We start from the raw sequence: 27,784 nt of genomic DNA, 5'->3' as shown, positions 1-27,784 counted from the left end.
TAATAATAATAATAATAATAATAATAATAATGTGTGGTATTACGTTCAAAAACTACGATTTAATTATGAGGCACCCCAAGGAGGGCTCGAAATTTTGACCATCTACTGCTCTTTAACAAGCACTGACATCGCATAGTATACAAGCCTCTCTCATATCGCCTCCATCAAAATGTGATCACCGTGGCCGATAGCAGACCCGCAACGTTCAGTTCAGCAGCCGAGCGCCCTAGCTATTGGTCCACTGAGGCTGACCCAGTGATGAACATTTTGAACTACGTGCAACTTTTGTTAAATGGAAAAATTGGTATGCCATAAAGTGCCAACAAACTACAAACTTCTCCTATAAGGAACTGACCCGATGTACAAAATTAGAAGTTAATTTTAGGGTTCCGTTTCTATAGCCGCTACCGTGGCATTTCAGCCGGGGAAAGTATTTCCACCTTAACGTCGAGTTCGTATGCGCAATTCACAAGAGCCATCCTGTCATGTCATTTTTTTAAGTAACTGTATTGTGTAAAGAAAAAAACATCCTGCATAAAAAAGTTTGTGACCTATTGAATTGTACAAACACATGCCAAATTATTCGTGCAGGTATTCCTTACAGCATGACAGGTGGAGGAACTGTTTCATTTTTTTTGCCAACAGAAAAGAATGTAAGTGAAGGGAAACATATGGTTGGGTAGTTGATAGAGGCTCCTTCTTTGCGTACAGCTAGACATAATCCCTCGTGCACCTCGGGCATATATAATTACGGTTCCTCATAACGTGGCTTCAAACCTTTCCCTGCCAGGCGTGGTGGTTTAGTGGTTTCGGTGATTGGGTGCTGACTCGCAGGTCGCTTGTTCATTCCCGACAGAAGCGGTCGAATTTCAATTGAGATAAAATACTAGAGGCGCGTGTGTTCTGTGTGACGTCACCAAACGCTAAAAAAAACACGAGATGGTTGAAAGTTTTGAAGCCATTTACAACGGCTTGTTTCATGGCCATACCTTGGTTCTGGCTTGTAAAACCCAAGATATGATTGTTGACGGAAAAGTCCTAACTGCATTTGCCTCAGAGTCATTACGACTGCACGAATTTAGTGCTTAGCGTTACTCTGGGTGTTTCCATTTTGCGTATAGAACTAGTCAAACGTCGTTGCAGTTTACTTGAGAAAGCTTTGCCTCCACGGTTAATTGCGGTATCCATTCAACGTACACTTATTGCGCGCACATACTTCGAAGTAAGGTTCGCTGCTGCACCAAATGAAGTTCTACGTGCGCGAAAAAGAGTAAGAACGCTGTGCGTAACGTTTCAATTGCGATTCGATACACAAATTCATGGTTACACTTCTAATGAACTAGCGCACAAGTGCACTAGTAAAGCGTAGGATGAAAAAAATGAGGAATGCATTTCGTGCCATGTCTCGTGTGCGTCTGCCAATCAGAGTTCAGCACGCAGGCACGTGGTGTCGTACTAGAGTCTAGTCTGGAGTCACTGTGACAAATATTGAAGAAGAAATTGGTTACCTTTGTTAAAAACTATTTACCATTGATTATTCTAAACCATACTCAATAAACTAGAAATTTCCTAGAGCTATTTTTAAGAACTTACGAATTAAAATGTATGATGTTCATCAAGCTTGAAATTCGTCGCGTATTTTTCTTTTTTTATGTACCATGAACTATAAGGCTAATAAAAGTGTGTGTGCCGCTAGTATTTCTACAACAAGTAATACCATTGCTCACAGGAGCGTGGCCGTTTGTTCTGTGGTTGGGTTATTTCGTTAGAGTTTGTTCAAGACGTGGTGTGCTTTTGCGTTGTCCCCAACAAAATTTTCAACCGGGCTAGCTTGCTCTCTTTATGAACAAATGAAGGCGTGACTGGTGACCGCTCATCGTCATGGAGCTGCAGGTTTTGACATCGGTGGTGAAACGAACACGCTGAATATAGTAACTGACGAAGAGCGCTGTGATTTGTAATTTGTAACTGATTGATAGAATTGACGGTGGAGTGTTAGGCTGATGGTCATTATTGCTCTAGTTATAGAGCAATAAAGAAAAACTGTTTTTAAACGTTGCAGTGTGAGTTCTGCTCAATTTTCCAACATAAAGAAAACTCGCAGTATAATTAGGGGATGGCGTAAATGCGATATTGCACGACACGTTCATATCACGACTGAAACGAAACCGATCGACTAATATTTATTTGTGCAACTTAAGACCCACTACTTCCAATTATGTCGCTCGCCGTACTCGAGCAAGTGTTAATAGTGTTACAAGCATCCCTGTAACAACACGAATGATGACGCAAACGGAAGCTGGCAGTACAATTTCATGGCCGTGGCATCACGGTATGAATAACCCTCGTATTTGCACCTCATTCCCCGCTTCTGCCACCCGCTAAATGCAGGTTTGGAAGGGAAGCAGGAAACACTGGCTTGAAAGTGCGAGACATCCAGGCACTCTAAACCCATAGCGTACGCCGAGTAAGCTTTTCCTGTTCACCCTAGCGGTCAAGATAAAACGATCAAACAATGGTAGAAAATACCGTGCAAAGCTGTGAAGCAGCGACCATGATCGACATAGATGATAAGGCTGTCGAATTCTCTCGATTTATGCCGACTTACGTAGTTGGCTCAGTTCCTGTCCAGCGGTTGCTCCACTACAGTCAAGTTTGGCGTTGGTAGTATCTTTTTTTTGCGTGCGGTAGCTACTCAAGCACGCAGTTTTGACGGCGTACGACTAACATTGCGGTGATTTACTATGCTCCGCATCGTTACTATGCTCTGCGTCAGCGTGCGCTTGTGGCAGTCTGTATGAGTGGTGCTCACGTTGCTTCTACAGTGAATATGGATTTTTGGAGTGCTCACCGTCCAGCACAGCCTTGTAGAACCCCAAGGTAAGCATAAGCCAGATTTTTACCATTGCTCATGCGGATCTTACTTTATCGAGACATTTAAAACAGACAATTCGGTTCAAAATATAGGCTGTGAAACAATTTAGAATGATGCCACCCAGTTTCGGCTGCGAGCCTACTCAGTTAGCGCACTGCGATATTCCTTTAGGCATTTATGTGTGCGGTGGATAGTGTAAAATAGGTAATCCGCTGTTGTCGCATATCTTCAGCATACTGTTCGGTATGAGATTGCTTTCAGTGACTGCTTAAGTTTCGCCATCAAGGTCAGGTGTTCCATTCCAGGCTGCAGTGGCTACGATTTCGATGAAGGGAAAAAAGTTTGAATACCGTCGTTACAGAACCCAAGCTGGTTTATATTATACTGTATACCCCCACTGAAGCGTTCATCATGATGAAATTGAGATATTAGGGCGTAAGACCCAAACAATTATTGTTAAAGCTTAGCTTAGGAACATTTAGAATTCGACGAAAATCCTTGGTTAAGAGGATTCAACAACATTGTCGATGATGTTTTTCTTTCAGTGGTTATTGCTACAGGAGCTTTCGAATACATGAAAGAAAAGTTTGTCTTCCTCCACCTTTGCAAGCGCCAAAATGTGGGCGTAAAAACCAACGCCGTCTTCTGTTGTCTTTAGGCGGACTCGTATGGCGTTCCGACGTAAGGTCTCTGCAGCTTGCTGATCTGAACTGCGACTAATGCGCATTACAATATCTGTAATAACGATGAACCACCAAGGGCAGCATGGACCAAGTTTTTCTCGTACATTTAACCGTGGCTGTCACGATTTGCACTGTGGAAAAACGAGTATTTGGGAAGTGTTTCTAGTACACAACACTCTAAACAAATAGATCATTTAGAACGCGTTTTTGCTACACAAAATAATCGTATTCTACTTCGAGTACTTTGCTCACGATATCACCATGGTCCCAGTAGTGCGAGGTCTCAAACAGCCTGAGCGTTATTAGAATTTCATAGCATTCCCGACAGCAAACTGGCCAGCGCCAGGTTTTTGAGAAATGAAATGCGAGCAACTCAGACGACCATAACTTTTGTGTAGCAAAATTACTCCTCAAATACTCCACTTAGAGTGAACGAAAATTTGCAGATGTGATGGCGTACAATGGGAATCAATGATGCGAAGCACGAATGATGAAGGTTCATATGTTACTTCAAAATAAGCGCAACGTTACGGGGTGGGTGTGCATTAGGCCGAGCATGACTTGCATTTCCTGGTCATTATGTGTGCGCATGGCGTTTGAGTTCGCCGTTCATTCACGTCACGTAATACCAAATTTGGTATATGTTAGGCTAGCGAAACAGCCACGAGCACGCTATAAGCGTGGCATGTAGTGATTTTTTTTTCATGACGCGCATATCGTGATTATTGTGTTTGGACCTGTCATTTACCTTCGTCAGCTATTCACGTCACATAACATCAAATTTGGTATATGTGAAGCTAATAAAACGGCCACGAGTACACGAAGAGCATAGCATATCATGATGTTTTACATGACACGGATGTCATGATTATCATGTTCGGACGTGTCGATCATTTTCGCCATCCTTTCGGGTTACGTAATAGCAAATTTTTTATATGTGAAGCTAAAGGTACGGTCACAAGCGCTTCATGAGCGTGGCGTGTAGTCATGTTTTCCAAGACACGCATATGATGATTATCATGTATGCACCCGTCCTGTACCTGTCATTCATTCAAGTCACGTAATACCAAAATTTATTATACGTGAAGCCAGCGAAACGGCCAGGAATGCATCGTCAGCGTAGTATGTAGTCATGTTCCTACATGACACACATGTCATTGTCATCCTGCTTGTAACAGCGATATGCCTTGGTCGTCTATTCGCGCCACGTAATACCAAATTTCGTGCATGTGAAATTAGCGAAACGGCCGTAGGCGCACACAAAGTGAGGCCTGTAGTCATGACTTACATGACACGTATGCCATGAGTTCCACGTGAGGGTCTGTTACTCATGTTTGCCATGCAGTCATGCCATACCAAATCAGTTTGGCAAGATGTCCTGTGAACGAAAACACTACAAGAGCTGCAGGACCATGAAATGTAGATATTGACATTCTTGACATCCATGTCATAATGTTTATGTTATGACTAGTCACTTATGCTCGTCACACAGTCATGTTATGCAATATCGATTTCGGTGTATATATATATTATTATCCCAACGGCCAGGAGAGTTAGATCCATAAGTGACTAGACAGATAGATACCATCAAAGTCGCTCAAGTTCTCTAAGAATTGCTTCTCATTTGATAATCGTCATATCGAGCAGATTCCTCACATTATCACCACGGCTCCGGTAGTTCGCGGTCGCGAACGGCATGCGCTTTACTAGTGTGACTGAGAATTCCGTACAGGAAAGAGGCCAGCGCCGGGTTTTAAGAAAGTAAATGCGAGCAAGTTGTATGACGATGATTGCTACAGAGCTACTTACCTCCGAGCACTCCATATTTTTTTAGACTGATATACTCGTGACGTGCTATCGCCAGAGGTAATCGATACCATGCTTCAACAATGCTTCTGATGTGGACAACGTGGCCCCGCCGCGGTGGTCTAGTGGCTAAGGTACTCGGCTGCTGACCCGCAGGTCACGGGATCGAATTCCGGCTGCGGCGGCTGCATTTCAGACGGAGGCGGAAATGCTGTAGGCCCGTGTGCTCAGATTTGGGTGGTCAAAATTTCCCAAAATTTTTACCCCAGGTGGTCAAAATTTCCGGGGCACTCCACTACGGCGTCTCTCATAATCATATGGTGGTTTTAGGACGTTATACCCTACAAATCAATCATCGATCATGTGGATAACGTGGTTTACCGAGGTTTACGTCATCACGTTTTCTCGGTATCTCAAGAAACCATGCCGCGGCCGCATCTGTCTTTTTATGCTTCAAAAAAGTACTATTTGCCTTGAGCTTGAGGACTCTTGCATCAATATTCAAAATGAGTGGTAGGAATATATTCTTACATGCTCAAACTTCATTTATATTTATTTATTTATTTTTGAAAAGGTGCTTCAACATTCCTTTACGTCACGGTGATCTGAGTCACAAGGACTGTGACCGCATGCTGCCTCGTTTACTACTTTGTCATCTGCGAATAACATTCGCGCATAACTAGGACCTCATATTCCGAAACATTCTTTTGATGCACAACTTCTGTAATTATGGCCGCCAGTACTACTCGCCATTTGTTGAGGTGACTGTGAGTGCAGTGACATTGAATATAATGTTTTGTACTATGTATGGCGATGTGGACAAACAATCTTCATAACAATTGCATCATTTATTTTTCTTTTTGTTTTCTTTGCACTGTTTTTCGGCGTTGTATGCTATCGCCTAATTTAAAAAACTGTAATTCTTTTTCTAACTTCATCAATCGTTGCTTGGCTAATGAACTTGCCCCGCCGCGGTGGTCTAGTGGCTATGGTACTCGGCTACTAACCTGCAGGTCGCGGGTTCGAATCCCGGCTGCGGCGGCTGCATTTCCGATGGAGGCGGAAATGTTGTAGGCCCGTGTGCTCAGATTTGGGTGCACGTTAAAGAACCCCAGGTGGTCGAAATTTCCGGAGACCTCCACTACGGCGTCTCTCATAATCTTATGCTGGTTTTGGGACGTTAAACCCCCCATATCAATCACTTGGCTAATGAACTTAATAAAACAAATATTTGATTGAAGTTATGTTCAAAATATATGTCTGACATTTCAAAGCAGGAAGCAGCCTACTTCTGTAAAGCTCTATACTCTCACAGTGCACTGCGGATGACATCAAATTGCGAGTTTTTCAAACTTCTTGTCGTGTCACTATAGCACGACACCAACGGCAGCAATTTGTCGCAGATCAATAACTGGCCATGTACGACAGCAACACTTACAATTAATGGGCAAGGGACAATCACTCCTCCCCCTCTACTTCACCTCGGAGGGGGGGGGGGGTGACGAAACAAGCTTCGCTAGCTTCATTTCGTTGTTAAAGTTGTACACTGCTTCAATGTGAGCTTGAATTGATAGAGGTCACATGACTAAAATTATGGTCTGTTACAGTGAGATCGATCGAGTAGCATTGTAGCGTTTTTGTGAATCTAAGATTATGTGGGCCCCAAGCAAAACGTACCATCTGAAAGCGAGTGCGAGTGCCCTCCGCTTAATTGATTGACATATTGTGATTATAAGCATTTTTTTCATAGTTTGCAGACACCAGTGCCAGGGTGTGCCGTATATCTTCCGCACCATTTTCCTTGCAACCTCTTGAGCTGGCGACGCCTGAATAATGATGATAGCGGGCTACACGTAAAAATACCATAAAAGTAAAAAAGGGGGTCAGCCGAAGCACGAACTGTTCGCTTAAAGTTCTCAGAAAGGTCGAGCTTCCTCCTCCGAGATTGGCTGATTAAGAAGGGCAGAGGCATTTTCTTTGCAATTATAGTTTAGCAGAATGGAAAACAATACGGTGAGAAAGAGAAGGATGTGGAATATTTTCGGAATATTTTTGGTGTGGCAGCGTTCAAAAGGCATTCACGCTTCTTTGTGTAATGCTTTTATTCTCATGGCTCTAATTTCCTTTTAACAAGTGGTTAGCCAGAGAGGTGGTTTTAATGTCGTTTGTTTTCAACTTCTGGGGAAAGCAAAGAACCATTATCGGTTGTCTAGTGGGAAAGTTGCGAACCCCACAAGAAGACACAATAAAAATTGTAAGGACAAACCAGTGCAGAGTCCTTGTATCCTTTTTCTTTTGTCATTTTGGATTCGTGTGGTACGCGCAAAAGTTTCCCTATGGAGCCAAACTAACCAGCCCTGCTGTCCTTCTTATAGCGTTATGGGGTGTTCGTCATTGAGGTTATAATATATCTCGTTCCCACTTATCGGGAGATTATTTAGCGACTACTGGATACTGTCTTAATTGGCATAATTGCTAAGGCTAGTACTGATTGTTATGTAAAATTATGATCAAGCTCTGAGCAAATCCATAATGTGAGCCCCTCTAGGCGGCTTCACGACACCTGACTTCTATAGAAACGGCAATGGGTAAGAAACTATATGGGAAAATCAACCTATGTATGAATTAGTAACTTTATTTTCATTCATATATGTTAGAAAACAACTTCACCACTCTTCTGTTATTTCAGCATAAACACACATGGGACAATCAGCAAACTATTCTCAAACCAAACAACCAAACAATCAACGCACAAATTGTATATCTTTTCAGGAAATGAATCAGAGCACCACATACAAGTTCCTTAATGGTTGCAGCGTAAGTTAATAAAAACGTACTAGGAACCTACATACTTTGTTGCAGCTTACCACACTAACAGTATTAGTTCGGGTTTCTCGTCCCAAAACGACAATTTGATGATGAGGGACACCGTAGTGGAGGGTTCCAGAAATTTCAGCCTACTGTTGTTCTTTACCATGCACTGACATTGCACAGTTCACGGGCTTTGTGCATTTGAACTCCATCGAAATTCTACTCTCGTAGACGGAATCGAACCAGTAACCATTAGGTCAGCTACCGTAACCATTTCACAAGCGCAGTAGACTGTCTGGCTTATCAGAATTTTTACAGAATGACGTGATGGCCTTCCTCAATTCTGCGTTAATTTTGATAACTATTTTTGTTCGCAGCACACCTATTTTTTACTCATCTGTTTCCTAATACTGTAGGAAAGAGGAGGGAATGAGTTGCTGTGAGCACCGCCAATAGGTGTTATCCACAAGAACACTTGCCCAAAATCCTGGCAAATGGTGCCACTGTCTAACAATACGTGAAGAGTGAAGACAAGTTTAAATTTAAGTGTTTTTTTGTTAGGTGGAATAACAGCGAGAACTAACAGATAATAATGCCCGGGAATTCATATGAGATGTTATTACAATTGTCATGTACTTGCGAGCTTCGAATAACACGTCCGATGCTCCACCACTGAGCCAAGGTGGTGGTCATACGCCCGTCGGCTTTAGAGGGTATATGTACGGCACATGACACATTGCAAGTTTCGTATGACGAAAAAACAAATGCAGTATATAATAACCAAGCAGCTAGCGTCGAAGAGATATGAGGATACGTTGTTTTGTATAATTAACGAAAGATAAGTACGAGCATCGATTCTGCTTTTTGTTGGTTTGTTTGTTTGTTTCACTGAGCCTAATGTGGCCCGTTCACTATTGAGCATTTATAAGTGATCTCCGTTAAAAACATTTGTACCATGCGCGAAGTACTTTGTGAAGAACGCCATGTGGTCGAAGTTATATTGCAGTACTTCAAGACCGTCCTCGTTGCGTGGTGTGTCATTTTAATTTTTACCAGTTCTGATAGGGAAGCTTAAAACTGCGTGAGGAGTAACATTTTTCGAGTGCGCAAATCATGTTCTTTTTTTCTTTTGCATACCATCAACAGAAAGGAATGTTCTGCCAGCATTGTTAAGTTCCAACACACACACTCGATTACTGATATCAGTTATTTGATTTTTCAATTTTGTTTTACAGGTGGTCTTAAAATAGCTGCTAAATGTAAGAATGATGTCCGATCTTACGAAACGAAGTAACAGATAGAAATACGCATATTTCTACGGCTATATATTGCATAGTTAAAAATATGGTCAAGAAGAATTGAGGTGAGCATTCCACATAACAGTATAGCGCAATAGCTGTAAGGCCTGACAAATCAGCCAAATTTGTTTCCCATGCTGCTGCTCTGGAAGGCTTCCTTCGTCATAAGAAATATATCCGGCCAAGAAAAATATATGTACGTAAATGTGCGTACACCAAAAACAGTGAAGAAGACAGGAGAACGGCTAGATTCGTTTCGCGCTCCGAAGACAAATGTTTGGGTCACTCGCACGACGCAGCCGATAAATCAAGCTCACCGGACTCGACCCGTCCTTTTTCGGGAGGACGCCTTTGTATTTGCCACTCGTGGTTGGTGCGACGGCGAAGAGCAAGAGGCAACCTAGCATCAATCATGACGCGGACAAAAGGCTGCCGCTGAATAGGTGCACCGGAGAGCGCAGAGACGAGTGCTTCTCCGCGGCAAGTTTCCGCAGAGGCACGGTGGAGGAAGGTGGGGCCTGTATGCAAGGAGTCAAGAGAATGCGCTCTTCACTGCATCGTTAGGACAAAACGGCTTGAAAGAATTATTCGAGCTACCTTAGTGAATTGCTCCTAGGGAGCGTGAAGCGGACACTGTATGAATGAACGGTTATTGTAGTACTGATACGTTACCCGTTCACAACGAGAATATCAACACTCGTGACACGAAAGCACTCTTGGTAAGCGAGAAGAAGCCCAGGAATCAAAACAAGCTGAGACACAATCTTGAAGTTCTCATTTGAAGTCTTTGTGAGGTCATAGATTTTGATGACATTGTGGTGGGTCATACGTGTGTTTTTATTCGATAAAATGGAATACATTGCCTTATAAGGAGAGCAGTGACGAAGTGACTACAGGAAATATGCGTGAAACAGTGCGAGCGAGATACGAAAAAAACAACTTTCAGATCCTTCACGCTACGTCCAGATTCATGTGCAAGGATATCATTGGGAACTTTTTATAAATTCATCTTCAAACTTCATTTACTTATCCAATAGTGAAAATATTCTAGTACAATAACGAAAACAGTGCATTTAGTGCGTTTAGCGGAATTCTTCATTAGTCGTGAATGATTCATTGTTCGACTTCAGCGTCCATGTAACAGCGTATCCTAACTTACAAACGAACCGTGTGCTTAAAGTAAAGCACACTCGTATTCTTGCTTCTTCTGTTGTTCACTTGCGCCTTATGATACTCGCATGGAGTTAGGCTATACTGTTTAAATAAAGTTATTGAGCCGCCGCTATAAATAAGATACATGTAAAGTTTACGCGTAAAGCAGAAAAAAAGTGATAACATTTGACAGTGCCATCAAGTTTTCTGTTCAAGCTGTGACTTCATATGTTTTATATGCCTTTTCAGGTGTAGTTCTTTGTTTCAGACGAAAGCCTGTGAAGCACCGCTACACAGACTTTCGTCTAAATATATGCAAGTTTCAAGACTCCTAGGTAACCCCTTCCAGGCCGTTCTCAGCTACTTACTGTAACGTGGTGCGAGATTTTAGCGAGAATGTGTAGACATCGAGGTATCAAAACTAAACGTGAGAGCTATAAGAAATAAAACTATATATATTCATGTTTATATATGTATATATATATATATATATATATATATATATATATATATATATATATATATATATATATATATATATATATGGGGGGGGGGCGGTTGAGCTCTTTAAGATTACTGCATATGCAACATTGTATTCAATTACTTTATACTAAGAAAACGTTCAATATTCAACCACAATGCCAGAATATCAGTGGGCGAATGCTTTTAGCACTCTGAGAACAATCCGTAAAAAACATTTTTTTTAAAGATCTCTAGTTTTGAAGTTAATCTTGCAGAAAATCCAACGCACATATTTCTTCAAAGCATCAAGTAATACAAGAGCTGTACAGGGGTTTGAATGAAGGTTTGTTGATGATGATGATGATGAAATAACTTTATTGAATATCCGGCAAATGGAAGGCCTGGGCTTGGGGCCACCTAGATGGCCGCTTGGAGCTGCTGTTCCCGCGCTGCCTGCAGGGCTCGCTAGACGGACCAAAGTTGGTCCGTGAGTTCTGAGCTTCGCAGTGCGGGAGCAGACTGTACGCGTAACTATGTCTTTAGCAAACTATATCTTTAGTTTCGAAGTGCTCCTGCATCCACCTTGTATTCTTAGGTCTTTTGTTTTTCTCTTTATGCTGTAAGACGCTTAATGTCACGCTAGACCGTTAAAGCTGATTTGTAAAGCTGCCATCTGAAAGCACACGTGAAGAGGTGCTGCCATCTCACGCCTTTTTGTAGAAAAGAACCCTGCACCGGCCGTCAGACGAAATGGACATGCAACGCCACGTGTAGGAGATTCGTGGTACTGTTGAGGAATGACGGTTCAACAGGTACGCGCCGCTTTTGAAGCGGGCCAAGAAGCTTTTGCTGGAGATCTCAAAGGCAATGCATTGACCGCTTCCTCTTAAAAAGATGCCTACGAGGTGGCAGACTTGTCAGGTGAACTGCATTGACTCATACGGCTCTGTCTTGTTGTAGCTGCGGCTAGCTGGAGTCATCTTTAAGAGATAAGACGTTGTCACGCTTTACACTTCCCTGGCAGTGTCACACTATTACTGTTATTTGTAAATGAGGTTATTTTACATGGTTGGTATGGGACCCATGCATTCGCGGCACGAGGAGTTATACTTAAGTTGAGAGAAATTTACAAGCACGTCTATTTCTCTTTTTTTCTTTTTTTTTGAGGAGGGAGTGGGATAGGAATTTAGAGAAGTGTATTGGCCGGGTAGTTGTACATACATATATTACCTGTTACACTACTAGTTTGATGCAAGCTGTGCTTTTAGATTCGCATAATCTTATATGGAAACATGCTTGGGCGTGTTGGTGGTTATGCATTGTTACCTTATTGCGCAATGCTTAAAAAACGAATACTTGGGATGAAGGACTAGACCGACACGAGCACAAACTTTCAGTCGTTACCAAATAGACGGCAGCAGAACTGTTGATGGAGATTATTTAAGAGTGACACTTGAGAGATTTCCAGGTGACTTTCACGCACAAAAACATGACACACAAGAAGAGTGAAGGCAGTCCCAGTCATTGTACATAACTTGCGGGAAATGGAAATGGCACATAATATAAAATGTGTAGGCTCCTCGCAGAAGGTGCAAATAACACATGTAACATGCGATCTGGCCATGGGTTGCCGACTTATAAACTTTCAACTTTACTACTTCATCTAGTTTAGTCATCAATAATTACTCGCGTTCCAAAGACCTTACCAACGCTTGAAAATTTCATTCTGTGTTAGCAGATAGATCGTCGCACTTCTCAGCTCAAGACGTGAGTTCGATCCCCGGCTACGGCGGCTGCATTTCGATGAAGAAAAAGACAAGAATGACCCCGTACTTGAATTAACGAGCACGTTGAATAACCTAGATGGTCAAAATTATTCGGGAGTTCCCCACAACAGCATGCCTAAAAAGTTAGTCAAGGTATTGTCGAATAAAAACTACATATTTAAATTTTGTACCATGATGCGCTCACAGCCATTTTGCTTGCTCCACATATACCAAATTCTGTATTACGTGAAGGCAATCGTTGATGAAATATATGACTGGTGCAAACATGATCATTCTGACACGCGTGTCATGTAAGAACAAGACAACATATCACGCTAATAGCCGTGCACACGGCCGTATCGCTAGCTCCACATATACTAAATTTGGTATCACGTGACGTGAATAGCTGACGAAGGTAGACGACACATCCAAACATGATAATCATGACACAGAATTCATGCACGGCATCATTTACCTCCACCGCGTAACGTTGTGCTGATTTTAAAGACAAATATCAACCATTCTTATTCGTGCTTCGCATATCATCGATTCCCACTGTACATGCGATCTGCCATTTTTTTGTTACAGTAACATCAGTGCTGGTATTTTTTTTTATCACTAGGCACTCGTGCAATGCACCGCATGTTTCTTGTGCTGTTTGATACGAACTGTTTGTCACTAACACCATAAGTTGTCTTCCCTAACCGTCTTGCTTTATTGAATACCTTAAAATACTGCATTTTCTTCGGTGTCGACTTATTAGGTGAACATACCCGTTTACCCAGTAAGTTTTGCACAAAACTAGTAGCACTTATGCATTCGACAAGGCAATTAAAGGAGCATCACAGTTAATTTTTCCAACACTCTAGCCTACGTGATCCAACTGCACAGTGCATGCTGTAGTTTTACTGCAGTTTTACGTGCCGCAATCGCCCTGTGATCATCAGGCATGTCATGGTGGGTGTCTGCGGATAAATTTTGACGTATTTAAGTTGTTTACCGTGAATCCAAACATGAGGACATAGGTGTTCCTTGCAATTTGCTACTATGGAAATGTGGCCGCCGTGGCCAGGAGTCATACCTACGCTTTCAAGCATAGTCACACAACACCGAATGGCTATAGGCTACCACAGCAGGTGAAAGCAAATAGGCAAACGGGTAGCAAATAAATTATTTGCTACGCAGGTTTACAGCCATCAGAGGCGTCACACTGCAAATGAACTGCACATTTATGAAAATAAACCGATGGCTTATGTTATTAGGCCAAAATTCTCAATGGCGTGCGTTTTGAATTACGCATGCCAGTACTGAGAGTTAGGACGTAATTATGCACGCGTGCAATGTCTCTCGATCGTCCACATGAATCTGCTTTACCGAGCGAAAGTTAACACAATGAACTTCTAGCGAGACCTGTGCACAGAAAGTAAGTACTAACACTCGCACTCACCTTTGTGAAAAGAGTATTCTAGATTCAAAGTAATAGTAACTACTTCCGCCCCGGCACAATTTTGGTAAAACGACCGCAAGTTGACTTGCCAGGCGAATAGCGAGATATATCTGTAGCAGAGAAGTATTTAGGCACAACATGCTAAAGTGTTGTAGAACTAGTAGTATGATCGAGTAGCGTCCCTTCTCATATTGGGCACAGTGCAGTGCAGGTTCCTCCACTAAAGCAATCGAGCTGCCGCGACGTCAAAAGCCACTGACATCGCTCACGAAAGAACACTGCCCGGTGCGAGGCCATCTTCTCTTATCTCTCTCGTACGACCCACGTTCTAACGCAATTATACACAACTGAAACAGCCATTACCGCATCAGAAACATTGTCATTGAAAGGCTACCACTTTACTGTATCAGTAGCTCATCGTCATGCTTGTGGTAGGCGCACAAATAGAATGTCAGCTAACGTTAGCACCAAACTACTCAGCGAAGTCGACGTGACCAAGACGAGAAAATCTGGTCAGCATGCTGCATTCTCCCAGAGCAACAATAACAAACTCGAGCTTGGCCTCCGAGATTGCACAATTATGAGGCAAAATTTTGAGAGTAATTTTATTTGTGGCAATGGTCGAGACACGGCGCAACCTTCGTAATGGTATTAGAACAGTATACATGAGTACAGTGGCTAGTAAAACTTTCTAGCCACTATAGCTTCGGTTTAGCTCATCGTTTTTGCGCAAACTCTCCAAGCTCGAGTAAATATCCCGTTAGTAATAGTGCAGTTGTTGATTAACTTCCGGTATTTTATAAGGTAGAGATACACTATAAAAATGTCGTAGGCCCATGTGCTCAGAATTGGGTCCACGTTAAAGAACCCCAGGTGGTCGAACTTTCCGGAGCCCTTCACTACGGCGTCTCTCATAATCGTATGGTGGTTTTGGGACGTTAAACCCCATATATCAATCAATCGATAAATATGTATGCGCGCATTGTGGTGCGGCCATGAAAAGTACAAAAAGTGCTCCAAAATTACGTGTCACTTGTTCTACTATTGTCGGCCGCAATTCAATTTTATATACGTTCAGCGTTTGGTATTGGGGTGTAAGTAAACATATCTTGTGTTGCCTCTGTGTGCACTGTTTATTCTTTATAATGCGCCATATTACTACATGTTATGCAAAAAAGTAATAAAGAAAACAAAGTGTATGTAAGTCAGCGTGTGTGGAGGTGTGCGAACTGTTGATAGTATTAGCTGCATTTTGTACGTAAGAATGCACTGTTCACTGAGCGTGTGTGTGTGAGTGAGTACTATGTGTCTCGCAGATCTTGAGAGGCCAGGCCACTCGGTGTCCCAACAAACGTCATCAGACCAAGCTTTTTTTGTATTTCACCATTTAAAGTCATTCCTCTATTTCAAGACGATCATTGACGACATTACTATTTCTTCCCTAATGAAGCTATAGGGGCACTTCATTTTTTTAGGAGTGGTTGATGAGCCTCGAGGCCCCACTGGTGACATCTTTGCTTCAGCTGTCCAATACATCTTTAAAATCTGCAACAATGATAACTACCCAACTTACCTTTCTAACCAAAACTCGAGACATTGACGAGGATGCATGTCAATGCTATTTTCTTTGTTTTGCGTATTAGAAATGGATCTTGGTTTTACATGAATGTTTCGTACGTCGAAATCACACAGATCGAAAAATTTTATTCTGACAGTGTTGGCCGAAAATCAACGCTCCGCAGTCTTTACAGGACCACCTCTTTCCATGTCCTGTAGTGGTAAACCTGAATGGCGAGACACAGAGCCGGCAGGCGGCATATCATTCAGGTGGATGTGCTATTCGTATCGTTCGCCAAGCGTGCCAATCTCTTCGCTTTTCGAGGTAGTACTCGGCCAGCGCGGAACACTATTGCGTAGGCAAAGGCTGCTGCGATGAAGACCACAATAAGGCCGTAAAGCATCAGTGAGCGAAGCGATTGGCCTAGAAAACGCCACTGCTCGTCGGTTTCCGAGTCGGCGCTGCACGCATTGATCTTGTTTTCACCTGCGAAAAACAGGACTTCTTTAAAAAATAATTTGCATGGGATGCAAACACTTCATAACGAACCCACTTTATTGACAGGTGACCTACTGCTTACAATGCCCATGTTTTTTAGGCAGTCTCTCTCGCGTTCAAATCGTGTCGCGTATGTACAAAGACACTGAATAAAATAGCACGAATTGTAGTAGGTTTCAACCACACAATGTAAAGAGCAGAATAGCTCTGACGTCGGATATTTTTCAGTTGATGTGCACAGTGACACACTTTTCAATTGTCACTAAATAAACATTTTGAATAAAACTCAATCAATCATGCTTTTAAAGCAGATGTAGTTATTCATTTGAAGGAAATAAGCTTACTAAAAATAAACGCCACAAGTTTGTTTACATAATGTACAGCGCTAAACATTTACAAAGAATAGACAAGCTTGATTCCGCGGATTGTAGTAGTAGTAGTAGTAGTAGTAGTAGTAGTAGTAGTAGCACACCTATTTTAGACGTAAACTGAAGCCCGAACATATCGACCACCTGCGCGAACAGTCGGCGCTGTTCATCCCTTTCGGCGCCAAACCACTCGAGGAAGGTGGCGGTGGGCTGGTGAGGGGTACGGTAAGAGCTTAATTGCTGAGCTGTTGGGCAGTAGAAAAAAAAACACAGCATATCCATTACAGTGAATGATGATTAGTGGGGTGAAGTGACAGTCCATTCATCCGTCCGTGCTTCTGTCCGTCCGTTCGTTCTTGCTTCCATCCGTCTGTCCATTCGTGCAGACGTTCATGCGGCCGTCAGTTCATCCGTGCTTCCGTCTGTCCGTCCGTGCCTCTATTATGACCTCTATAACCTTGCTTTACCCACCCACACGTCTTAGTTCGCATATTTTAGGTGCGTGTTTTTTTGTGTTTTACTAAACACATGGTTTTAGTTGACCTACCTGCATTCTTGCTTTTCCTCTTGCCCGAACTTTGTTTAAAGCGAGTTTTAATAATCAATTAACAGCCGCAAAGCTGCTAAGTTTTGTCATAACAGCCACTGTAAGTTTCTGAGTGGAACTCTCATTCCAATGTGCTTTTTATATGAATGTCAAGTTGGTGTCCTGACAATTAAATTGTTTGAATTCTTAGCCGTTCTTTACTCGTTCACTGCTGTTCTCAAAACTACGCTAAAGGCAATGTCGTGCAATAACCTCATAGCTGATTATTTGTGGTGGAAAGGTCTATTCACTCGGCCTTCATTATTTGAGCTGTCTAACACAATGCCCATACCTAGCGCTTTGATTTTGTCTGGTAACACTCATAAGGAGACAGATTGGCAATGCTTCCGTTGGCCGAAAAAACGTTGGACAGCTGCTATGCTATCAAACGAAAGGGCATTTGCTTTTTAATAAAAGCGGGTGCATGTGTCGTACATATGTTACCTCACAGGTCGGGACGGCTTTATGCGCTCCCATAGTAGAGTACCAAGTACTCTAAATCGTTACCCACTTTTTCTACACCCCCCCCCCCTATCGCACTTATGTCGCCGGGATGGCTTTATGCTCTCCCATAGAAGAGTACCTACAGCACTCTAAATCGTTAACCACTTATTCTAAACACACACACAGCGGCTGATTGTCACCACCAGCCTAGGACCGTCGAGAGCGTAATTTTTGCCGATATGTCATCTTCAAGTGTGAAGTCCAAAAGATGGCTTTCAGCTCTCCCATAGTAGAGCGCCGAGTTCTCTAAAAATCGTTAACTCGTTTGTCTAAACACATATCATGGGACGGCTTGATTCTCTGCAGGGGTAGAGTACGAAGGACTGAATCGTTAGCTTTTTTTATATATATACTGTTGCGAAGCACGCCTCCGACGACGTTACGAAGGGCGCTACGAATCTCACCGCTGCAACCACTGTTTCGAAAGACGGCGACGCCAACACGGTCCCGAAGGTGCCACTGCTTCGAATTCCACCGGGAAGGTCACCAGCCGTTTGGTAGCGTAGATTTCTCAGCTTGCGACTGCTTCTGCGCAGAGCTGATAGACAGAGCGGACGAGACGACGGTGAGTTAAACAAGATTTATGTACAGCATATATACAGAGGCGTTACAAATTCGGCACTGGGGCCAACAGAGACGCGAAGAGCCGAGCTCTTCTCTCTAACACATGCTATACTCTCAAAATGGGTCTGCTCTCGACGCGCCGCAGGGCTTCTTTTATATGCACCGGGTCCAACCCAAATGTCCAACCAGAAGCGCCGCTGGTCGTGAGGCCAGAATCCTCCAATGGGGTCGCCGCTGGGCCGCGTCATTCTTTCTCATCGAATCTGGAGAGGCTGCGCTGCAGGTGGCTGCACCCAAGGACGAGTGACGTCGCCCGGCATTGTGTCCCCCCCCCCCCCCGACAGGAAAACGCCGGTTGTTTACTCGACGGCTCGCTTGCTGAGGTGACTCACTGCCCTCGGGCGACAGAAAGGCGCCGTCGCGTGTTGACGTCGTTGAGCTGTTCATCGCGTCAGGCGGGCTCGCGTGCTGGCCTTGACACAGATTTCTCTTTTTCCGAGGCTGGACGTTTGCTGCAGACTCGCAGGCATAACAGCACCCCCGCCGCCAGACAATGCGCCAGAAAGACGAGCTGCTTCCACGGGGCTCGGATGTCAGGTGCGCTCGTACGCCAGGTCCTTCCAGGTTCGCCTCCAGGGCCATGGGGAGAATGCAGCTCCAGACTCCGTTCCGGGAACACATCCCATTCTTGAGGACGGATCCCAGCTCCACTGGCTTGTCGCCACAACTTGTCGACCAGCTTCGCTCGTCTCTTCTGACGATCCTTGGTTTCAGCACTTGTGGATGGTTCTGCAACTTGTCAAGAACGGTTCGACAACAGACAACACACGACACAAGCAAGCGCCCTCAGTCACCCGACAGAACACCAGACAAAGTATAGTACAACACATACCTAGCTACGTGTCTATAGGAATTTCGTTCCCTCTACATCAAGAGGCACATGTGGGACACAAGACTCCTAAAATGACAACTCAAATTTTTTCGCGTACAACAACGTAACGAATTAGAATAGAACATAAAGTTGGCTCCTTGAGCTCACTCTGGACGAGAGCGCTCAGCAAAGGTCGTGATGAGGTCATATATTTGCCCCGAATCGCCAGCGAGAAACCGAAAGGTGGAGAAGGTACTAACTAAACGCACGGCTCAATGCGCCTGCATTGGCGTTTAGCTTTCCTTTTTTCTTTACCGAACGTCAAAGTTGTGCTTGTGGAGTTTCATTCTCCACCTCAGTAACCGGCCACTTTTAGGCGACGATACATATGCGGTACTATGGGCTTTTCGTTCTTGCGGCGTTGCACATCTGTGTAACTACAATATGGGAGTCCAGATTTCTCATAAAAAGAAACATGCCTTCTCTGGTCCTCCTTCTGGACTTCACTTAACCCAGGCTCTAGGTTCAACTGCTCCAATATTACCTCCGATCCCCTTTCGATTACATCAATAAAACTCAAAATTTCTGCTCCCTCTTCCTCTGAAGCATTCAAAAGCAAATTTACGACTGCTTTCAAGTTACTGTGGTAAATTTTGTTCGGCCGCTTTCCTAATTTCACTTCATAATTCGTATAGGAAAGCTTAGATATTACTTTGGCGGGCCCTTCCCAATGAATCTCAAGCTTGTTCCTTTAGAACGGCCGCAGTAGCACTGCCTGACTTCCTACTTCAAAAGCGCGCTTCTTCGCCGATTTGTCGTAGTACTTCTTTGACAACATTTGTGAAGCTTTCATGCGGCTTTCCACTAGCGCTTCAATCGAGAGGTCCCCACGCTGCTCTTGAATGAGCGTTTCTAGATCAATCTTCGACAGCTCACTGCAACTTTCCGCTACAGGCGAGAGCTTTCCAGCCCTCTCGCTCTGATTCAATGGCGCCATGTTGTCTCCCCTTGCTACGGAAACCGCGCCGGTCGCTTCGGCGACGGGCCGCTCGCGTGACTGCTCACATGACTCACGCGGAAAATTTACTCTCTGAGGTTCCATCGACCCGCCGACAAGGTCACTTGAGAGTTCACCGCATTGAACAAGATCAAGCTCCTGCGAAAGCTTCCGCGCTTGCGATCGCGTGAGGGCCATGTACGCTAAGTTGGGGAAGAACGATTTACCCTGCTCTTTGAGAAGCTGCTCTGAGTTGTTAGAGAAAAGATAAGGAAAACTATCGGGAAGCGCGGCAGCCACAGCCGCTTCGGTGCGAAGCTTACCGAACGGGCCTTCAATGACAACCGTAGCGATTGGTAAGCAAACACTCTGCTCCTCGGCGACTTGCCTAATTCACGCGCATTCTCCTGTAAAGTCATCCGGAGACACCAATGAAGGATGGACAACGTCCATGGTTGCCGCTGAGTCTCTAAGTGCTCGGCACGTTTTCCCATTCAAACTAATTTCTTGGATATACGGCTCGAACAACCGCATGTTCTTTTCCGATTCTCGAATTGTTGCGAAAGCAAACTTTTGCTTACAGTTTATCGCGATGTGCCCTTCCTTTTTGCAGTTGTAGCAGATTAGTGGCTTCCATGATTAAAACGCCGGTGTGGTATCAGTGCGTTGTTTCGGAACCTCACTCGATTTCTCCGCATCCGTTTGCCCTTCCCCTACAGTGTCCTTCGTAAGAAACGGGTCCTTCTTGAAATTACGGTGCGGAGCGAGTTTCCGTTGATCAGGTTTCTTTGAAAAGCCCTCTTTCATCCTTTTCCACGCGCACTGCCCTGCTATGCAACTTTCGGCGAGTATAATACTCCTCAGCTAACTCTGCTGCCTTGTGTAGCTGTACTTCACCAAGTTTGTCCTGCAGCCAAAGTTTGACATCCTCCTCGATGCAGCGGTAGAATTGCTCCAATGCAATACATTCTACCACTTTATCGCGGTCGTCATAAACACCTTCGCCCTTGAGCCATTCAATTAAATCGGCTTTGAGACGAAACACGAAGTCAACGTGTGACTCATTCCCCTCTTTAGCATACCGGAACCTTTACCTGAAAGCCTCGGGTGACAACTTATAACGCCTCAAGAGCACTTCCTTAACATCGTCATAGCTCTCAAACGCTTCCCTGGACAAGCAAGTTATCGCGTCGGACACTTCGCCGGGAAGAAGAGCTAACAGGTTCTGCGCCCAAAGAGACCGCTCCAAAGCGTTTCGCTCACAGACGTGTTCAAACTTGACTAGATACTTCGCTATGTCCTCGCCTACTACGAATGGTGGCAGTTGGTCCTGAATTCTATAACCGCTTACCTGAACTGTCGGGGAAGCTACGCTAGGCACCTGCGAACACTGTAGGATTGCCAATTCTATTCGTTTCTACTCGAGGCGCTCCTGTCTCTCGGTTTCCTCACGGCGTTCTCGCCTTTCAGCTTCTTCGCGAACTTCTCGCCTTTCAGCTTCTTCACGTTCGCGAGCTTCTCGCCTTTCAGTTTCTTCGCGAGCTTCTCGCCTTTCAGCTTCTTCGCGAGCTTCTCGCCTTTCAGCCTCCTCGCGGCGTGCTTTGATATCCACCCAGGCCTGATCGACTTCCTCAGCCGACACTCCCTCATCCTTCATGATCTCAAGGATCGCTTGTTTTCGTTTCGCACGGCCCAAAGTAATGCCGAGTTCCTCACAAATTTCGATGAGTTCCTTCACTTTAAGGTTCTCCATCGTTCACACTAGCCTCTTGCTGTTTGCCTCTGTTAACAATTTACTTGCCGTACCCACTATAAGTCAACTAGCAAGACGCGCAAGCATTTTTTCACACTACCATGTTTATCCCCTCCGCATTAACTTTGGTTTAAAAGCACTTCGACTTTGCTTGAAACGATCAAAGCTCACTTCAATGCTTCACACAGCCCTTCTCTAAACTCTATAACCTGAGCTAGAGTAGTCTGGTGAACTGAGGGGAAAACATCAGGCACTCACCGCATCGATGTCGCTGACGCCGGCCGATCCCGCAGCTGCCAACCACTGTTGCGAAGGTCGCCTCTCCGACGACGGTGCGAAGTGCGCCACGAAATCCCACCGCTGACCTCCACTGGTACGAAGCGCGCCTCCGACGACGTTACGAAGGGCGCTACGAATCTCACCACTGCAACCATTGTTTCGAAAGAGTGCGACGCCAACACGGTCCCCAAGGCGCCACTGCTTCGAATTCCACCGGGAAGGTCACCAGCCGTTTGGTAGCGTAGGTTTCTCAGCTCGCGACTGCTTCTGCGCAGAGCTGATAGACGAGCGGACGAGACGACGGTGAGTTAAACAAGGTTTATGTACAGCATATATACAGAGGCGTTACAAATTTGGCACTAGGGCCGACAGAGACGCGAAGAGCCGAGCTCTTCTCTCTAACACATAGCTCTACTCTCAAAATGGGTCTGCTCTCGACGCGCCGCAGGGCTTCTTTTATATGCACCGGGTCCAACCCAAATGTCCAACCAGAAGCGCCGCTGGTCGTGAGGCCAGAATCCTCCAATGGGGTCGCCGCTGGGCCGCGTCATTCTTTCTCATCGAATCTGGAGAGGCTGCGCTGCAGGTGGCTGCACCCAAGGACGAGTGACGTCGCCCGGCATTGCGTCACCCCCCCCCCCCAGACAGGAAGACGCCGGTTGTTTACTCGACGGCTCGCTTGCTGAGGTGACTCACTGCCCACGGGCGACAGAAAGGCGCCGTCGCGTGTTGACGCCGTTGAGCTGTTCATCGCGTCAGGCGGGCTCGCGTGCTGGCATTGACACAGATTTCTTTTTTTCCGAGGCTGGACGTTTGCTGCGGACTCGCAGGCATAACAATACACTGGGCTCCAGTTACAGTCTTTGTCCTTCAAGTGAATAATAAGTACTGGGATGGCTTTCTGGTTTCCCCCAGGTGGTCTAAATGGTTAAACACTTTTTCTGCACACACAGTTTCACTCTTGGGACGGAATTCTGCTCTTCCATAGTAGAGTACCAAGTACTCTAAGTCGTAAACAAGTTTTTCTAAACAAATGACGTGTTTTTTACACGCTGGGAACGTTAAGTCGAAACAAGCGGTCTTAAGACGAAGAATACTCATAGACGTACTAGATAGAAAAAAAAGTCCCCACCTCCTCCACGGCAATCGTGAGAACATGCGAATGCATTTTGTAGCGTCCATAACGGCGTTTCGCACGTGAAAACCCAGCGTTATAAAAAATTGGCAGCATATCCACGGAGTGAACTTGATGGAGAGTGGGGCGAAGCATTCGTCCGTCCGTTCGTTCTGGGTTCCGTCCGTCCATGCGTCCGTCCATGCGTCCGTCTGTGTGACCGTCCATGCGTCCATCCGCCCGCCTGTCCGTGCGTGCGTCTGTTCGTGCGTCCGCCCCTGCGTTCGTCCATGCATCCGCCCCTGCGTCCGTTCATGCGTCCATCCATGCATCTGTCTGTGTGTTCGTTCGTCCATCTATTCAACACTCCAAGTACCACCATCTCACATCTTTTCATAATATATTCCCCATATAGAAGCACTGCATCTAGCGGACATTCCAAGGACTAAACGAGAGGTGGCACACGCACACTTTCTTACGGCTTGCGCGTCGGGTCTACTTCCCACCTTTAAAGGGCCACTCACCAGGCCCCATACAGAATTTTAGTTAGACAGTGGAAGTTGTTGGGTGCCCGATGAGGAACGTTTTTCTATAAAAATGTTTCGGATCGCTTCATTACAAGCGGAGAAAACAGGTATTTTGAAGCGGCGCGAAACGAGGCTGAGAGGAGGTGAGATCGAAACCCTTGCCACTCCTCCGCGTAGGCTTCGCAAGCCAAATTTCTTCCCCACCCTCTCCGGCATCAGACCGAGAGGTGACATGCGCATGACGTGCCCAAACAAGTGCAACCCACGAGCACGCGATCAGCGTCGCTTTGTTGACCAGCGTTATTTTTGTGGTCTTCTGCCTGTTTCTGTGGGATTTGTTTTGGAAACGCTGGCTTAGACGCGGTAGAGTAGATGAGCAAAATGAGTGCACGAACGCGTAGGAGGGTTCCACGGAGGTCGTCTGCTCAATGCGCTGACCGCGGGGACCCATACGCACGCGAAGCGATGGCACATTTGCCCCGCATCTCATAACATTTCACGAGAAAAATTGTAAGAAAAACGTGCACAATTTTTTATTGCATCTCATTATTTATTTCAAGTTTCATTCATCTCTTAAAGCACCAAATACATAAACTACGCAGGTTGTGTTAAATAATTTTTTGCCATGTCACGTGGTATACTGTTGACAACGTCAGAACAGAGTCGTCTACGTAGAGGATCAACGTCACCGCATTGCTGTGTACGTAGGGCCATTCCTACGCCTACGTCATGCCCTCATTCTCTACGCGTGCGCCGGTAGAGGGGAGAGGGAGCAGCTTTCATCTTGAAATTTCACCCCTTTCCGTGGCGCGTAGCGTTGCAAATTTTGGCAGACGTCATGATGAACGCCTCGTCTGCGCATTGCGCTTGTCAGCTCAAAATTATCAGACCTGGTGAGTGGCCCTTTAATCACCTCGAGTTCATGGTATACACTAGTTCACTGTATTCATGGCACTGCGGCCCAACGCTCGCTAAACCTGTCTAAAACCAAGGGGTTTACGCCCAGCGAGTATAACGTAGCTACCTTTTCCTGTCAGATATTGCTATATGTACATGCCAATGGCTGCTAATGGGAAATGAGAGACAGGAGAATTCAGCTTTTACTTTCTTACGGCTTGCGCTTCGTATCTACTTCTCACCTTTAACACCCTTGAGTTCATTCATAGTATATACTAGTTCGTTGTATTCATGGCACTGCGGCTCAACGCTCGCTAAACCTTTCTAAAACTAAGGAGGTTACACCCAGTGAGTATAACGTAGCAACCCTTTCTTGTCAGATAGTGCTCAATGTACATGCCAATGGCTGCTAATGAGAATTGCAGCGTGCGCGTAAACTAAAAGCCGAATGCTTCTGTCTCTTATTCACCATTAGCAGCTAATGGCATGTACATTGAGCACTATTTTTAATTGTTCAACAACGCACAGAAGAAATCTCTCACCAACACCACCTTGGAGGTCAAAATGTTATAAATGTGACATTCTACAACAGCTACGAGGGACGAACGGGTCCCGCTATAAGGAGCTTCGCCCCTAAATGTTTTTTTTACACCGTCCAGCCAATAGCGCCGTTAGCCGCACGTGGCGTTTTCTGTCGCGATAAAGGTGGTATGCGTTTCCAGCTCTAGTAGCTAGCATGCACGGTTAAAAAATACTATGAAGTGAGCAAAACAAACAGCGTTCTCGGCTCGGCGTTGGAGTTTCACAGCGGTGTCTCGAGCCCTCATTTCCGGATGTTCCTGAGAGGCTCCCAGCCAGGGAACGGTTGAGAGTGATGCGTGAGCGCACGAGATAGTGGGGCCCAAGGAGAATGGGCAGCGAACGGCAACAGAAGGAGCGGTGAAGGGCTACATCTGCCCTTTCCTACACTTTCTCGCACTAAATACTTGGGTTGCTAGAGGCGAGGATAAGCCCGCGCGCCCGCAGCTGTTCCTATTGGAGAGAGTGTGAGGGCGGAGAGTGAGATCGGCGCCGAAAACACTGCGGACAACGCCGAATGCCTGATATAGCCCGATAAAAAAATGCATTCGCTTTTTAAAAAAAAACAATAGTTCAGGTATTGCTAACATACAGTTTCGCAATTCCGGACACACTGTTTGTGCCACAACATGACGTGTAGCAAACGAGAAAACACACACAAAAAAGAAAACATGAATGGAGATGCGATTTTAAGAGTCCTGCGCAAAACACTATGACGTCATAGATTTTGAAGGCTTCTGCTGGGTTTTACGTAGTTTCACGTTGACAAAAAAGAAGTCCTTTGTCACCTCTGAGAGCCGAAGAACTAGCACGAGAAGTTTCAGAAAGTATCATTGAGCCCAAGTCATGAAAATACGAAAAATACATTTCAAAATTTTCGGTGTCGTGCGCAGAGATTCAAGCCCGAAATTTAAAAGCGAAACTTCAACATTGATTTTCGGTGCAAGTAATGAACATATGACAGTGAAACACATGGAATTATAGTTATGAGAGTACCATTTAATAATCTAAACAAACTGTTGCTTTTCAGTATCACTTTAAAAGGATATCTCTGATCCAGCTTGACCAACCAGATAAAACATTTTCACGAGGAGGAAGGGTAGAAAGGGTGTTAGTTTGTGGAAAGTGGGTTGCGTCAGACTTTCAATTAGAGGTAGGACATGTGTCGTTTTTATGTATGTTTGTTATACGGAAGGGCTGTCTTCCAAATTAGAACAAAAACTATAGGTAGGATATAAACGCACCTCCTTCTTGGAGGTACATATCCAAATTTTAAAGGAAGAAGGGTCACAATAATCGGGCCCTTCTAGACACCCCCGCCGACGCGAATGACGCTTAATTTCACGCCTCTTTATCCTGTGCAGCTATTTTGTTCACTGGAGCTCTGGATATTTTTGAGTGAGTTACTTCCAATCGAGCAAAGGAAGCCAGTGTATAAAGATTTCCAGACTTTGCATCCTAATATACTGTGTGTTTAGCAAACCCACTAAATGTCGTACGACGCTGTCTACGGCCTCCTAAATGTACAAAAAAATGACGTTCAGGTGAATCGTATACTCCTAATGCGGAAATCAATATGTAGAGGCCTTAGAAATATCATATTTACCTTTACTAGACGAGGGAAGCGCTTGTTCCGAGACCCGTTCAACGACGTTGGTACTCAACATTCTAGCGTCATCCGCCTCTATCTTGGCAGGCTTCGGCGGATTGTCCGGCGATGCCGCGGTAATTCCGGCTTCCAGTGAACGTGAAACCCCTTCGCTCAGTGGTTCGACGTTCTCCACGTCGACGCTGATGGGCGCCTCTACTTGCTTATCGTCAGCGCCACTGTTTTCTTTGTGGGAACTTTCGTTGTGTGACGCGGCCGCTGAGTCATCGCTGGTGTCGTCCCGTGTTGTCGACAGGCTGCTGTTGCCCGAAGCCATTCTCGCTCTGTTGTCTCACCGGTACGATGATAAATGATGCTCCTTGTATGATTGGCAGCTACCCTCTAAGGGGGATCAGAGGCGATCACCCAACACTGTCACGCTGTTGCTTAGCCTCAAACCAGGGTTCAAGCATACACGCGGAAGTGTAGCACCGAAGGGGATGTCAGTCTGCTAGCTGGTGATAACGGAGGCATAATCACCGAAATTAAAGGGCGTAACCATACACCTAAATATTAAATATAAGTGGTGTAAAAGCAGTAGAGCTTGAAAGGACTGTCACATCATCACTAGTCCTCTTTGCAGTGATACGTGCTGGTAGCCTGAATTTGTGAATAGGTGCATGAAGTCACTACAACACCGAAATAACCTCCCCGGAACGACGAGTGCGTGACAAAGTCATACCTACCTTATACACTTTCTTGAAATAAAGGAGGCGTTTTGTGGCAGTGGGGAAAAAGGAA

The 27,784-nt window shown here is 45.0% G+C and overlaps 1 protein-coding gene across 1 annotated transcript; it reads right to left on the bottom strand.

The window, feature by feature from the left end:
- Positions 1 to 15,984: 15,984 nt before the first annotated feature.
- Positions 15,985 to 27,368, bottom strand: LOC142813992 (uncharacterized). Its single transcript, XM_075891954.1, has 2 exons — positions 27,002 to 27,368; positions 15,985 to 16,344 (listed from the first exon to the last, which is right to left on the bottom strand). Exons 1-2 carry the CDS (start codon positions 27,318 to 27,320, stop codon positions 16,124 to 16,126), a joined length of 540 nt encoding a protein of 179 aa, XP_075748069.1. The 5' UTR covers positions 27,321 to 27,368; the 3' UTR covers positions 15,985 to 16,123.
- Between the last annotated feature and the right edge of the window lie 416 nt (positions 27,369 to 27,784).

The sequence above is a fragment of the Rhipicephalus microplus genome, chromosome 4 (assembly GCF_043290135.1).
Source record: "Rhipicephalus microplus isolate Deutch F79 chromosome 4, USDA_Rmic, whole genome shotgun sequence".
In the NCBI taxonomy this organism is placed as follows: domain Eukaryota; kingdom Metazoa; phylum Arthropoda; class Arachnida; order Ixodida; family Ixodidae; genus Rhipicephalus; species Rhipicephalus microplus.
This window is presented reverse-complemented; position numbering and strand designations above follow the sequence as displayed.